Below are 13,035 nucleotides of genomic sequence, written 5' to 3' on the forward strand. Positions count from 1 at the left end.
GATAAACCAATGTTTCAGGCCTGAACAACTTGTAAAACTTCAGCATTGTGTATTTGCATTTGTTTTCCTTACTACTGACTCAGCCTGCAAGTTAACCTTTAGTGAGTCCTGCTGTAGGACTTCCAAGACCTGTTGGACCTCTGCTTTCTGAATTCTCTCCCCATTTTGAAAATAGTTTATGCCTTTATTCCTTCAACCAAAGTGCATGACCATATACTTCCTTCCGCTGAATTTCATCGCAGTTTTCATATTTTCCCAACCTGTCCAAGTCCCTCTACTTCCTCAACATCACCTGCTCCTCGATCTGTTTTTGTATCATCCACCAACCTGGCCACAAAGCCATCAATCCTACATCTAATTTACATATAACATGAAAAGTAGTGGCCCCAACACTGACTCTTGTGGAATACCACTAATCACCAGTAGTCAGCCAGAAAATTCCCCCCTATTCCCACTCTTTACCTTCTGCCAGTCACAGTCTTCTATCTAGGCTGGTACCTTTCCCATAATACAGTGAGCTCCTATCTTATTTAGCAGTATTTCTCAGGCCTTATGAAAATCCAAGTGAACAACATACACTAGCTCTCCTTTGTCTCCTCATTATTTTCCCAAAGGATTACAACAGATTTGTAAGGCACATTCTCCCTTGAAGGAAGCCATGCTGACTTTAGGCTTTTTGTGCTTTCAAGTGTCCTGGAACTGTATCCTTAATGAACTCTGTGAGCTTGCCAACCACTGAAGCTTGGCTAACTGGCCTATTGTTTCCTGTTTTTTGCCTCTCTCCTTTTTTTTAAAGAATGGAGTGACATTTGCAATTTTCCAGTCCTCTGAAACCATTCCTGACTCGATTCCTGAAAAATCACTACTATTGCCTCCACAATCTCTTCATCTACCTCATTCAGAACCTGGAATTAGTCCATCTGGTCCAGGAGACTTATCCACTTTCAGTCCCTTCAGCTTCCAAACACCTTCTCTTTCATAATAGTGACTTCACTCACTCCTGCCACTAACTCTTGAACTTCTGGCATGTCGCTGGTGCAAAATACTTTCAGTTCATCTGCCATTTCTTTGTTCTCTATTACCACTTCTCCAGCATCATTTACCAGTGTCCAGTATCCATTCTTACTTCTCTTTTACTCTATATATCGGAAAAATCTTTTGTATTACTGACTTGCTGATCTTCATAACCTTTTTTTTCCTCATTTCTATTTAGTTTCCTTCCAAAAGCCACCTAATCCTCTGGCTTCCCATTAATTTTTGCATAACTGTATGTTCTCTACTTTCAAGCTGATTTTGACTTCCTTGTTAGCCAGAGTTGCCTCAGCCTTCCTCTTGAATGGTTCATCTTAGGGATGAATCTATTCTGCGGCTTCAAAATTATTCCCAGAAACTGCTGCCATTCCCGTTCCACCATCTTCCCTGCAATGATCCCCTTCTAATTAACTTTGGACAGCTCCTCTCACATGCTCCGGTTGTTATCTTTGCTCAGCTGTAAAGCCAACCCTTTTGATTTTACCTTCATCCTCTCAAATGGCAGAGTGAATTCTATGACATTATGATTATTACCTTGGAAGGGTTCTTTCTCCTTTAGCCCCCAAATCAAGTCTGATTCATTGGACAACACCAAATGAAGAATTGCCTTCTTCCTTGGGGGCTTGACCACAAGCTAAAAAGGCATCTCATTGGCATTCCACACATTTCTTCTCCTGGGATCCAGTGCCAACCTGATTTACCAGTCTACCTGCATATTGAAGTCCATGACCACTGTAACATTGTCTTTTTTATATTGCCTCTGTCACGACTGTTGTCACTGTTCTTTATATGCGGGCTGCTATTTGGAGGCCTGTATGTTAACTCCCATTAAGATGGAGTACGGCAAAGTTTAACTTGTTTGGTTCAATGGATGCAAAGCTTGCCATGTAGAGAATGAACAGACTAGACTCAGAGAAGGAGAGCTTATTGCAGCCTCTCAATGTTGCACACATCACCATTTATAGTTGTTGATTTGCTCACAAGTGGAAGAAGCAGGTCCATTTCACTTTCAGACTAAGTTTTAATTTTCTTCACTTGATTTGTCTACAGGTATGAAATTCTTCTTTGAGCTGTATTTATTTCAAGTATGGGATAATATAAATTCTTGAATGCAAAGAGAAATTTGTATGTTGGGAGTAGATTTTTGTGCAGTTTCCTTATGCTGCTGATTGTTTATCATTACTGTTTCCTTCAAATTTCAACTGCCAAATAAAAACATTCGTTACTGATCTCAATAACAATCTCTTCTTGAGCCTGACAAGACAAGCTATTACTTTTATAAATTTGCCAATAAAAACATGGAGTCCATGAATACATTCAGTAGTGCATGTTCAGAGGCAGGTTGTTTTCATTTTGGGTGAGTGTTAGCATTTGGATACATTATTCTTTGTGTTGTTGCCTTGTACTTGACATTGGCTGACTGAAATGGAAAATGGTCCAGCAGTCAGCACTTCTAAACACTGCCTTGCTCAGCAGTGCCTTGCTAAAGTTAATCATGAACGGGGAAAAAAACAAACTGCTGGCAGAACTCAGGGAGTTGGGCAGCATCTCACAAGGAAAGGGATGGTTAAGGTTTTGGGTTGAGACCTTGTTTCAGGTGAACATGGACTGTAAATCTGCTGGACGAACTCGGGTGTCACAGTTGATGTAGTGGTTAGCCCAACGATATTACACATCAGGGACCCAAGTTTAAATCTGGAACCATCTATAAGGAGTTTGTATGTTCTTCACTAGTCCGTGTGAGTTTCCTGTGGATGATGCGATTTATTCCCACATTCCAACGACATATGGGATAAGTAGGTTAATTGGTCACTTGGGTATATTTGGGAGGTGCGGGCTCGTAGGCTGGATCAGTCTGTTACTATGCCTCTAGATTGCAAATTAAAATGGCCAGGCACTAGGATTGTTCATGGACAGACCCCAAGGCCAGAAAATCGTTCAGTGCAGAATCAGGTCCTCTCAGCCCACCTATCAATGTTAACATAATTCCTATCTCTGAATCCTGTTTGCATGCATTGGGCCTGTATCCCTCTTAGCCTTTCCTATCTAGGCCTTTGTCTACATACATTTAAACATTTGTAATTATTTTGCCTGTAACCTCCTCTGGCAGTTTGTTGCAGATAACCACCATCCTCTTTAGAAAACCTGTCTCAGATCTCCTATAAGTTTCTCCCCTCTCACTTTAAAGTTTTGCTCTATAGTTCAAGACACCCATGCCTTTGGAAAAAGACCCCGACTATCTATCCTATCCAATTTTATAATCCTTCCTCATAATTTTATAATACTTGATAAGGCCACACCTTAGCTCCCTACATTCCAGTGAGAATTAATCTCCCTCTCCAAATTCTCTGCATAACTACAGGTGTCCATGCCAGGGAACACCCACTCTCTGCGGCATTACCACATCCTTCCTGCATTGTGACCACTGAAACAGTATACGGTGATTCAAGTGCAATTTAACCAACAATTTGTACATAGAATCATAGAAGATAGAAGATGCCTGACTCTTGTACTCCATACTGTAGCCTATAAAAGAATGCATGTCAAATGTCTTTGCTGCTCTCTCCACCTGCGCCACCCCTTTCAGAGAACAGTGAATTTGCAGCCCACAATTCTCCATATCAACACTCCTAAAAGTTCCTGCCATTTTCACTCGTCGGAATTTAATTTACCAAAGTGCTTGATCCTACACTTGTCTGGATTAAATTCCATCTGCCATTGCTCCACCAAACTTTCCAGTTGATCATGCTCACCCTTTGATAACCTCCTTTACTGTCTATAACTCCATCAATTTTACTGTTGTCTGCAACCTTATTATTACACTACTTACATTCTTCTCCAATGTATATATTTCAAACATCAAAAGTTCCATCACTGATCCTGTGGTACACTATTTGACACAGATTTCCAGTCAGAAAAATACCCACCTACATCTAACCTTTGCCGCAATTCGCCAACCCAGTTTTGAATCCTGTTTGCCCACACTCATCAAATCTATTGCGCTTAATCTTCTGGACCAGCTTACTGTGTGGGAACTTCTCAAAAGCCTCACTGAAGTCCGTATGAAATGCATTGACAATTGTCAATGTTCTTAGTTACCTCTTCAAGAAACATGCTCAGATTTGCGAGGCATGATTTCTTCTGCACAAAGTCATGCTGATGACTCCTAATAAATCCATCCCTTTCCATGTGAATGTAAATCACAATCCTCAGAATTTGTCCTCACAACTTTCCTTCATGCATGGAGATTCACCAGCTTGTAGTTTCCAGGCCTTCAGCTCTTTATGATCAAGGGGACAACGTTAGCTATCATCCAGTCTTCTGGTACCTCACCTGTGGCTAATAAAGAGGATGCAAAATTCTCTGTCAGCAAGTCCCTTGCTTCCCTTAGCATCCTGGGATAGGTCCTGAGGATTTATCCACCTTAAAATGTCCCATATTTCTAACACTTCCTCCTTAATGATAAAGGCATCCTCCAGATCACTTTCATATCGCAGGATTCCACACATGGATTACACTCCCCCCCACCCCACCCCCCCCCCCCCCCCCCCCCGCCACAGGTCCCTGAGTAGGATATTTTCAAGTAGGATGGAACCAAGATCCTGAAAATGTTTTTATTGCAAGAGAGTAGCTAAAGAAGGAAAAGGTCAAAAGCTTTCAGGATTCTTCTTCACCCTATTTGCAAAGATAATTTTAGGCGTCTTTTGCTCTCCTAATTTCTTACGTTCTCTGCTCTATCGTCTACAAAATTAATTTAATAAGAATTTCCTATAACTGGCATACTTTTTTGTCTCTTTCCTGATCAAACTTTCAATATAGTTTGTTAAACAGGGTTCTAACCCTTGCAGGGACATGCGGACTGAACTCTTACTATCCTGCTTTTTAATGCCTTCCACTTCCCATATTTTACTTTCTCATCCAGCAGCTGCTTCTATTCCAACTTCCTCTGCTCGTGTATAACGCTAATGAAATCTGTCTTCCCCCATTGAAGGGCCTGTCTTTTTTTTTTTTTTAAATTTTTTATTTTTCACACCATAAATCACAATAGCCATGATATACACTTTTTCTTTTCCACACATTTACAGTGACTTTTTCTCCCTCCCCCCTCCCTCCTCCCAAGCCACCCCCCCATCCCTCCCCCCTCTCATCCATTTTAGTTATACAATCTAGGTTGCATTAATTCAGTTAGACAATGTTGTCATTCAACAAAAATACACCAGAAATTCTACTGAGTCCATTTTTTTCTTCTCTTCTCCTTCCATCAACTTAGGTAATGTTTGTTCCCGGTAGGTTTTCGCTATTGTATTTAATGTAAGGCTCCCATACTTGTTCGAATATTTCAATATTATTTCTTAAACTATATGTTATTTTTTCTAATGGAATACATTTATTCATTTCTATATACCATTGTTGTATTTTCAAATTATCTTCCAATTTCCAGGTTGACATAATACATTTTTTTGCTACAGCTAGGGCTATCTTAACAAATCTTTTTTGTGCATCCTCCAAGTCAATTCCAAATTCTTTATTTTTTATGTTACTTAGGAGAAAGATCTCTGGATTCTTTGGTATATTGTTTTCTGTTATTTTATTTAATATCTGATTGAGATCATCCCAAAATTTTTCTACTCTCTCACATGTCCAGATTGCATGAATTGTTGTTCCCCTTTCTTTTTTACATCGAAAACATCTATCAGATACTGTTGGGTCCCATTTATTTAACTTTTGCGGTGTAATGTATAGTCTGTGTAACCAATTATATTGTATCATACGCAGCCTCGTATTTATTGTATTTCTCATCGTTCCAGAGCATAACTTCTCCCATGTTTCCTTTTTTATCTTTATATTTAAATCTTGTTCCCATTTTTGTTTAGTTTTACCATTTGTTTCCTCATTTTCCTTTTCTTGCAGTTTAATATACATATTTTTTATAAATCTTTTGATTAACATTGTATCTGTAATCACATATTCAAGGTTACTTCCCTCTGGTAAACTCAAGTTGCTTCCTAATTTATCTTTCAAGTAGGATCTCAGTTGGTAATATGCCAGCGCTGTATCTCCCGTTATATTGTACTTATCTCTCATTTGTTCAAAGGATAAGAATCTACTTCCTGAAAAACAATTTTCTATTCTTTTAATCCCTTTTTTTTCCCATTTTCTAAAGGCAAGGTTGTCTATTGTAAAAGGGAGTAGCTTATTTTGCGTCAATATTAGTTTTGGTATTTGGTAATTTATTTTATTTCTTTCTACATGAATCTTCTTCCATATATTGAGGAGATGGTGTAATACTGGAGAAGTTCTATGTTGTACCAATTTTTCGTCCCATTTATATAATATGTGTTCAGGTATCTTTTCCCCTATTTTATCTAATTCTAGTCTCGTCCAGTCTGGTTTTTCCCTTGTTTGATAAAAATCTGATAGGTACCTTAATTGTGCGGCTCTATAATAATTTTTGAAGTTTGGCAATTGTAAGCCTCCTTGTTTATACCATTCTGTTAATTTGTCTAGTGCTATCCTCGGTTTCCCCCCTCTCCATAAAAATCTCCTTATTATTTTCTTTAACTCTTTGAAGAATTTTTCTGTCAGTTGTATTGGCAATGCCTGAAATAAGTATAGTATCCTTGGAAAAATGTTCATTTTAATACAGTTTATCCTTCCTATCAGTGTTAGTGGTAGCTCTTTCCAATGCTCTAAATCGTCCTGTAATTTTTTCATTAGTGGATTGTAATTGAGTTTATATAATTGGCCTAGATTTTTGTTTATTTGCACACCTAGGTATCTTATTGCCTGCGTTTGCCATCTGAATGGGGAATCCTCCTTAAATTTTGAGAAATCCGCGTTATTCATAGGCATTGCTTCACTTTTATTTACGTTTATCTTGTATCCCGACACTTCTCCATATTCCTTCAATTTCTTATATAGTTCTTTTATTGATAGTTCTGGTTCTGTTAAGTACACTATCACATCATCCGCAAACAGACTGATTTTATATTCCCTGTCTTTTATTTTTATTCCTTTTATATTATTATCTCTTCTTATCGATTCTGCTAGTGGTTCTATAGCTAGCGCAAACAATAATGGTGATAGTGGGCATCCCTGCCGCGTTGACCTGCTTAAGTTAAATTGCTTTGATACATGTCCATTTACTGTCACTTTCGCTAACGGTCCCTTATATAATGCTTTAATCCAATTAATATACTTCTCCGGTAAACTGAATTTTTGCAATACTTTGAACAAGTAATTCCATTCTACTCTGTCGAAGGCCTTCTCTGCGTCTAAAGCAACTGCTACTGCCGGTGCTTTATTTCCTTCTACTGCATGAATTAAGTTAATAAATTTACAAATATTGTCTGTTGTGCGTCTTTTTTTGATAAATCCAGTTTGGTCTAAATTTACCATTTTCGGTACCTGTTCTGCTAATCTGTTCGCTAATAGTTTAGCTATTATCTTATAATCTGTGTTTAGCAAAGATATTGGTCTATATGACGCTGGTGAGAGTGGATCTTTCCCTTGTTTTAGTATCACTGTAATTATTGCTGTTTTACATGAATCTGGTAAGTTTTGTGTCTCATCAATCTGGTTGATTACATCCAGGAGGGGCGGTATTATTAGGTCTTTAAATGTTTTGTAGAATTCTATTGGGAGTCCATCCTCTCCTGGTGTCTTATTATTTGGTAAATTTTTTATTATCTCTTGTATTTCTACTGTTCCAAATGGTTCTGTTAATTTATTTTGTTCCTCTATTTGTAGTTTTGGTAGTTCAATTTTAGTCAAAAATTCATCTATTTTCCCTTCTTTCCCTTCGTTTTCGGTTCGGTATAATTGTTCATAGAATTCTCTGAAGTTTTCCTTAATTTCTTTTGGATTATATGTAATTTGTTTGTCTTTTTTCCTTGTTGCCAATACCATTTTCTTAGTTTGCTCTGTCTTAAGCTGCCATGCTAGGATTTTGTGTGTTTTTTCCCCTAGTTCATAATATTTCTGTTTTGTCTTCATTATATTCTTCTCCACCTTATATGTTTGTAATGTTTCATATTTTATTTTTTTTATCCGCCAATTCTCTTCTTTTGGTTGTATCTTCCTTTATTGCTAATTTTTTTTCTATGTTTATTATTTCCCTTTCCAACTGCTCTGTTTCCTGATTATAGTCCTTCTTCATCTTGGTTGCATAACTTATTATTTGCCCTCTAATGAATGCTTTCATTGCGTCCCATAGTATAAACTTATCTTCCACTGATTCCGTATTTACTTCAAAGTACATTTTTAATTGTTTTTCAATAAATTCTCTAAAATCCTGTCTTTTAAGTAGCATGGGGTTTAATCTCCATCTATACATTCTTGGAGGGATGTCTTCTAGCTCTATTGCCAATAACAGGGGTGAGTGGTCCGATAATAGTCTAGCTTTATATTCCGTTTTCCTAACTCTCCCTTGTATGTGGGCTGATAACAGGAATAGGTCTATCCTTGAGTTTGTTTTATGTCTAGTCGAGTAGTATGAGTATTCCTTTTCTTTTGGGTTTTGTTTCCTCCATATGTCCACAAGTTTCATTTCTTGCATTGATTTAATTATAAATTTGGTTACTTTGTTCTTCCTGTTAATTTTTTTCCCCGTTTTATCCATATTTGGATCCAAATTCAGATTGAAATCCCCTCCTATTAGTATGTTCCCTTGCGTATTAGCTACCTTCAAAAAGATATCTTGCATAAACTTTTGATCTTCTTCGTTAGGTGAATATATATTAAGTAGATTCCAAAGCTCTGAATATATCTGACATTTTATCATAACATATCTCCCTGCTGGATCTATTATTTCCTCTTCTATTTTAAATGGCACATTTTTGCTAATTAATATAGCCACTCCTCTTGCTTTTGAATTATACGATGCTGCTGTTACATGTCCTACCCAATCTCTCTTTAATTTCTTGTGCTCCAATTCAGTTAAATGTGTTTCTTGGACAAATGCTATATCTATTTTTTACTTTTTCAGTAAATTTAGTAGTTTCTTCCTTTTAATTTGGTTATGTATTCCATTAATATTTAGAGTCATATAGTTCAGCGTAGCCATTTTATATTTTGTTTATCTTCTCTTTCCGTTTTTCCATCATTACCTTTCCTCCTTTTCCATTTCTGTTTTCTTATTTTCAACTCTTTACCAGACAACATTCCTACAACATCCAACATTTTCCTTATTCTCCTATTTCTATCTTCTTTATCCCCAACCTCCCCTTCCCCTCCTGAGTTGCCCTTTATCCCTTGTCGGACAACCACATCTCCCCTCTCCATTTGGATTTGCGAATCCACTCGCAAGCGTCAACTGATTTTGCAGTGACCGCTCTTTTCCCCCCACCCAGCCCCCCCCAGAAAAGATTTCGTTTTTTATATGTCACAAAGGTCACTCTTTTAGTTCCCTCCTTATTCTCTCTATTCCATTACCTTCCCTTATTAATTCTTGTCTATACTTTCTATGTTTTCCTCTAATTACAGATACTTTCACATATGCCCGTTGTCTCTATTCACTCTTATACCTCTTTACCCGCATACATATCAATCGTGGTCATTTTTACCCTCCTTACCCGTCTTCATCCCTCAGTCTATTTTTGTCTTTACCCACATACATATCAATCGTGATAATTTTTGCTCTCATTACCCGTCTTCATCCCTCAGTCTATTTTTGTAATTGTTCTGCAAATTTTCGTGCTTCTTCTGGATCCGAGAATAGTCTGTTTTGTTGTCCTGGAATAAATATTTTCAATACCGCAGGATGCTTCAGTGTAAATTTATATCCTTTCTTCCATAAAATCGCTTTTGCTGCATTGAACTCTTTTCTCTTCTTTAGGAGTTCAAAGCTTATATCTGGATAAATGAAGATTTTTTGCCCTTTATACTCCAGTGGTTTGTTGCCCTCTCTTACTTTTTCCATTGTCTTCTCCAGCACCTTTTCTCTTGTAGTATATCTTAGGAATTTTACTACAATAGATCTTGGTTTTTGTTGTGGTTGTGGTTTAGGGGCCAATGCTCTATGTGCCCTTTCTATTTCCATTTCTTGCTGTAGTTCTGGACATCCTAGGGCCTTAGGGATCCATTCTTTTATAAACTCCCTCATATTCTTGCCTTCTACATCTTCCTTAAGGCCCACTATCTTTATGTTATTTCTTCTGTTATAATTTTCCATTATATCTATTTTTTGGGCTAGTAATTCTTGTGTCTCTTTAGTTTTTTTATTAGATTCCTCCAATTTCTTTTTTAAGTCTTCTACCTCCATTTCTGCTGCTATTGCCCGTTCTTCCATCTTGTCCATTTTTTTCCCCATTTCTGTTAAGGTCATATCCATTTTATTTATTTTCTTTTCTGTGTTGTTTATTCTTCTTCTTAAATCATTGAATTCCTGTGTTTGCCATTCTTTAAATGACTCCATGTATCCTCTAACAAGAGCAAGTACCTCCTTTACCTTGCCTATCTTTTCTTCTTCTATTTCCCTGTACTCTTCCTCTTCCTCTTCTTCTTCCTCTAGGTTGACCATCTGTTGTTTCTTTGCTGCCCTTTCCTCCTCTTCTTTCTTGTTTCTATTGTCTTCTGTGGTCTCTTCTTGCTGCAGGTGTTCTGCAGCTGTCGTTGCCGGCTGTGGAGATCGACTCCCCAGCTGGTCCCCCCTCCCGTCGGTGTGTTTTTTTGTATGCGCATCGCGCATGCGCGAGGAGTCGCGCATGCGCGGTTGCGCACTTTTACTCGGCTCTGTGAGCCATTGTTGTAGTTCTCTTTCTACCGACCTGAGGTAGTGGGGTCTTCTCTCCACAGCGGGCCTCTTCGGACAGGTAAGGCCTTCACCTTTTTCCTCCGTTGTCTTCTCTTCCTCTCTTCTTTCCGTTGATTTTGATTTTTCTCCTTTTGTCTCCATCTTCTTTCCACCTTTATATTCACTTTTCTTTAACTTGTATTTCTGTGCCTTTGTATTTTCTCTTGTTTTTCCCGACTTTTCTGGAGAGGGCTGGAGTTCACCGTCCGGCCACTACTCCATCACGTGACTCCTCCGAAGGGCCTGTCTTGATGATCAATCTCATCTTTGTCTTCGACAACCATGAAGCTACGTGGTCACTAGTTCCTCCACTAATATTTGAATTATATTACCTATTCTTATGCCCTAAGATTTATAGATCAAGTTCAGCCTCCTTCCTTGTAGGAATTTTCACAAAACACAATCTGCTGAAGGAACTCAAGTCAAGTTTATTATCATCTGATTGTACAAGTATAACCTGACGAAACAAAGTTCTCTGGTCCACAGTGGAAAGCATGCAGGCGCACACCAGACATAACAGACATACATGCAAACAATACATATGCAGGACAAGAATTCATATTCATAGAGCAGCAGGAATTATCAAGGATCCACACTACCCAGCACACGCTCTGTTTTCACTGCTACCATCAGGAATGAGGTGTTGGTGCCACAAGACTCGCACCACCACATTCAGGAACAGCTACTACCCCTCCACCATCAGACTCCTCAACAGTAAACTCAATCAGGGACTTATTTAATGACTCTTATTTTTGGACTTTATTGATTTTTATTTCTCTGTATTGCACAGTCAGTTTGTTGACATTTCTTTATTTGTTTACATGGGTACATTGAGTCCGTTTTTTTTTTGCACTGCTAAAATGTACCTGGCCTGCAGGAAATAAAAGAATCTCAGGGTTGTATGTGATGTCATGTGATGTCACTGACAATAAATCTGATTTGTATCTATAAATAAATATTGTTCCATGAATATGAGTCTCGGATGGTTAGTGTTATTCATCATTTGAGTTCTGATTCTGGTGCCCTCTTTGATACCTGGATGATGATGTCTCTTGAAACCCATAGGCAATGGACTTCTGCAGTGACATGTTGATTATGTCCGTAAGGTCTGTCGTCAGTCTGTTGATTCTCAATCTAATATTACTTGGGTAAAGACACAGACACAAGATTATCTATTGTGTCACTGAATTATTTAAAATATTTTCTGATGCTTGTTTATGCTTCAGATGTGAAGAGTTAGATATCTTTCATTATGTATAACATATTTGGTTCTTCAAATACATTTCTTACTATTTTCCAATATATCCATAATTTCTGAGAAGGTTGTGGCTGAGTTGAACTGTGAACCTGTGATTCCATAGGCAGCCATATCTTGGGCAAGTGGCTCTGTGGCAATTCATGACATTAGGCATACTTCATTGTGTGTGTACTCCTTATGGGGAGGCTCTATCAACAGTGAGTGACTGATACCCTTTCATTCTCATCCCATTATATTTAGCTTCCTGTGTGCAGAATGTACAAGGGTCTGTGGAAGAGGATGGGAATTACTGTCTGGTGCCCTTTTCCAAGCCAATGGAAATAGTTGCAAATAGTGGAATACGCAAAAGTGCTGGAGAAACTCACCTGGTCACAGGGCATCTACAGGAAGTAAAGGGTAGCCTATGTTTGGGACCAAGTCCTACGTCAAGGTTTGATTGAAGGGCTTTCATTGCAATCCCAGAGTATGCAGACTTTCTTGTTTAACGTCAGTGGAAAATGGTATTTTTTTTTTGCCAAACTGAATCAGCTAACTCTCAGAACTCACATTCTGTGCAATTTAGCAGGAGACTTTTTTTCTTCAAGAGATATTTTGTTACATGCACAAAATCAATACTAGTTTCTTCTTCTGAATTGTTTTATCTTCCTTTTGAACAGCGAGAACTTGATGCCACTGCTACAGTTTTGGCGAATCGACAGGATGAGAGTGAACAGTCCAGGAAACGACTCATTGATGAAAGTCGAGAGTTTAAGAAGAGCACGCCGGAGGTGGGTTAAGGAAATCTGTTGTATCTCCTCATCGGTAAAAACAGATATATTGGTTCAAGATGTGGAAGAGCAGACATAATGTTTTATTTTGATGATGCCATCAGGTTTTTGTTACTTAAAACGTGGAAATTACACAAATACACGTTTGAGCTCTTCAGCTGCTTTGGGGACACAGTAGGTGTTCA

At 38.1% G+C, this 13,035-nt stretch overlaps 1 protein-coding gene across 14 annotated transcripts in view; it reads left to right on the forward strand.

The window, feature by feature from the left end:
• Window positions 1-13,035, forward strand: part of LOC138736062 (protein CASP-like) — a 525,702-nt gene that overhangs the window by 84,929 nt on the left and 427,738 nt on the right. For all 14 annotated transcript variants that reach the window (XM_069884929.1, XM_069884921.1, XM_069884920.1 and 11 more), the window contains exon 2: window positions 12,740-12,850. Coding sequence is in view for 12 of the 14 variants with exons in the window: in XM_069884921.1 (XP_069741022.1) it covers window positions 12,740-12,850 (111 nt within the window). In the remaining 2 variants the exon portion in view is untranslated. The remainder of the gene's footprint in view (window positions 1-12,739; window positions 12,851-13,035) is intronic.

Source organism: Narcine bancroftii, chromosome 6 (assembly GCF_036971445.1).
Source record: "Narcine bancroftii isolate sNarBan1 chromosome 6, sNarBan1.hap1, whole genome shotgun sequence".
Lineage (NCBI taxonomy): Eukaryota > Metazoa > Chordata > Chondrichthyes > Torpediniformes > Narcinidae > Narcine > Narcine bancroftii.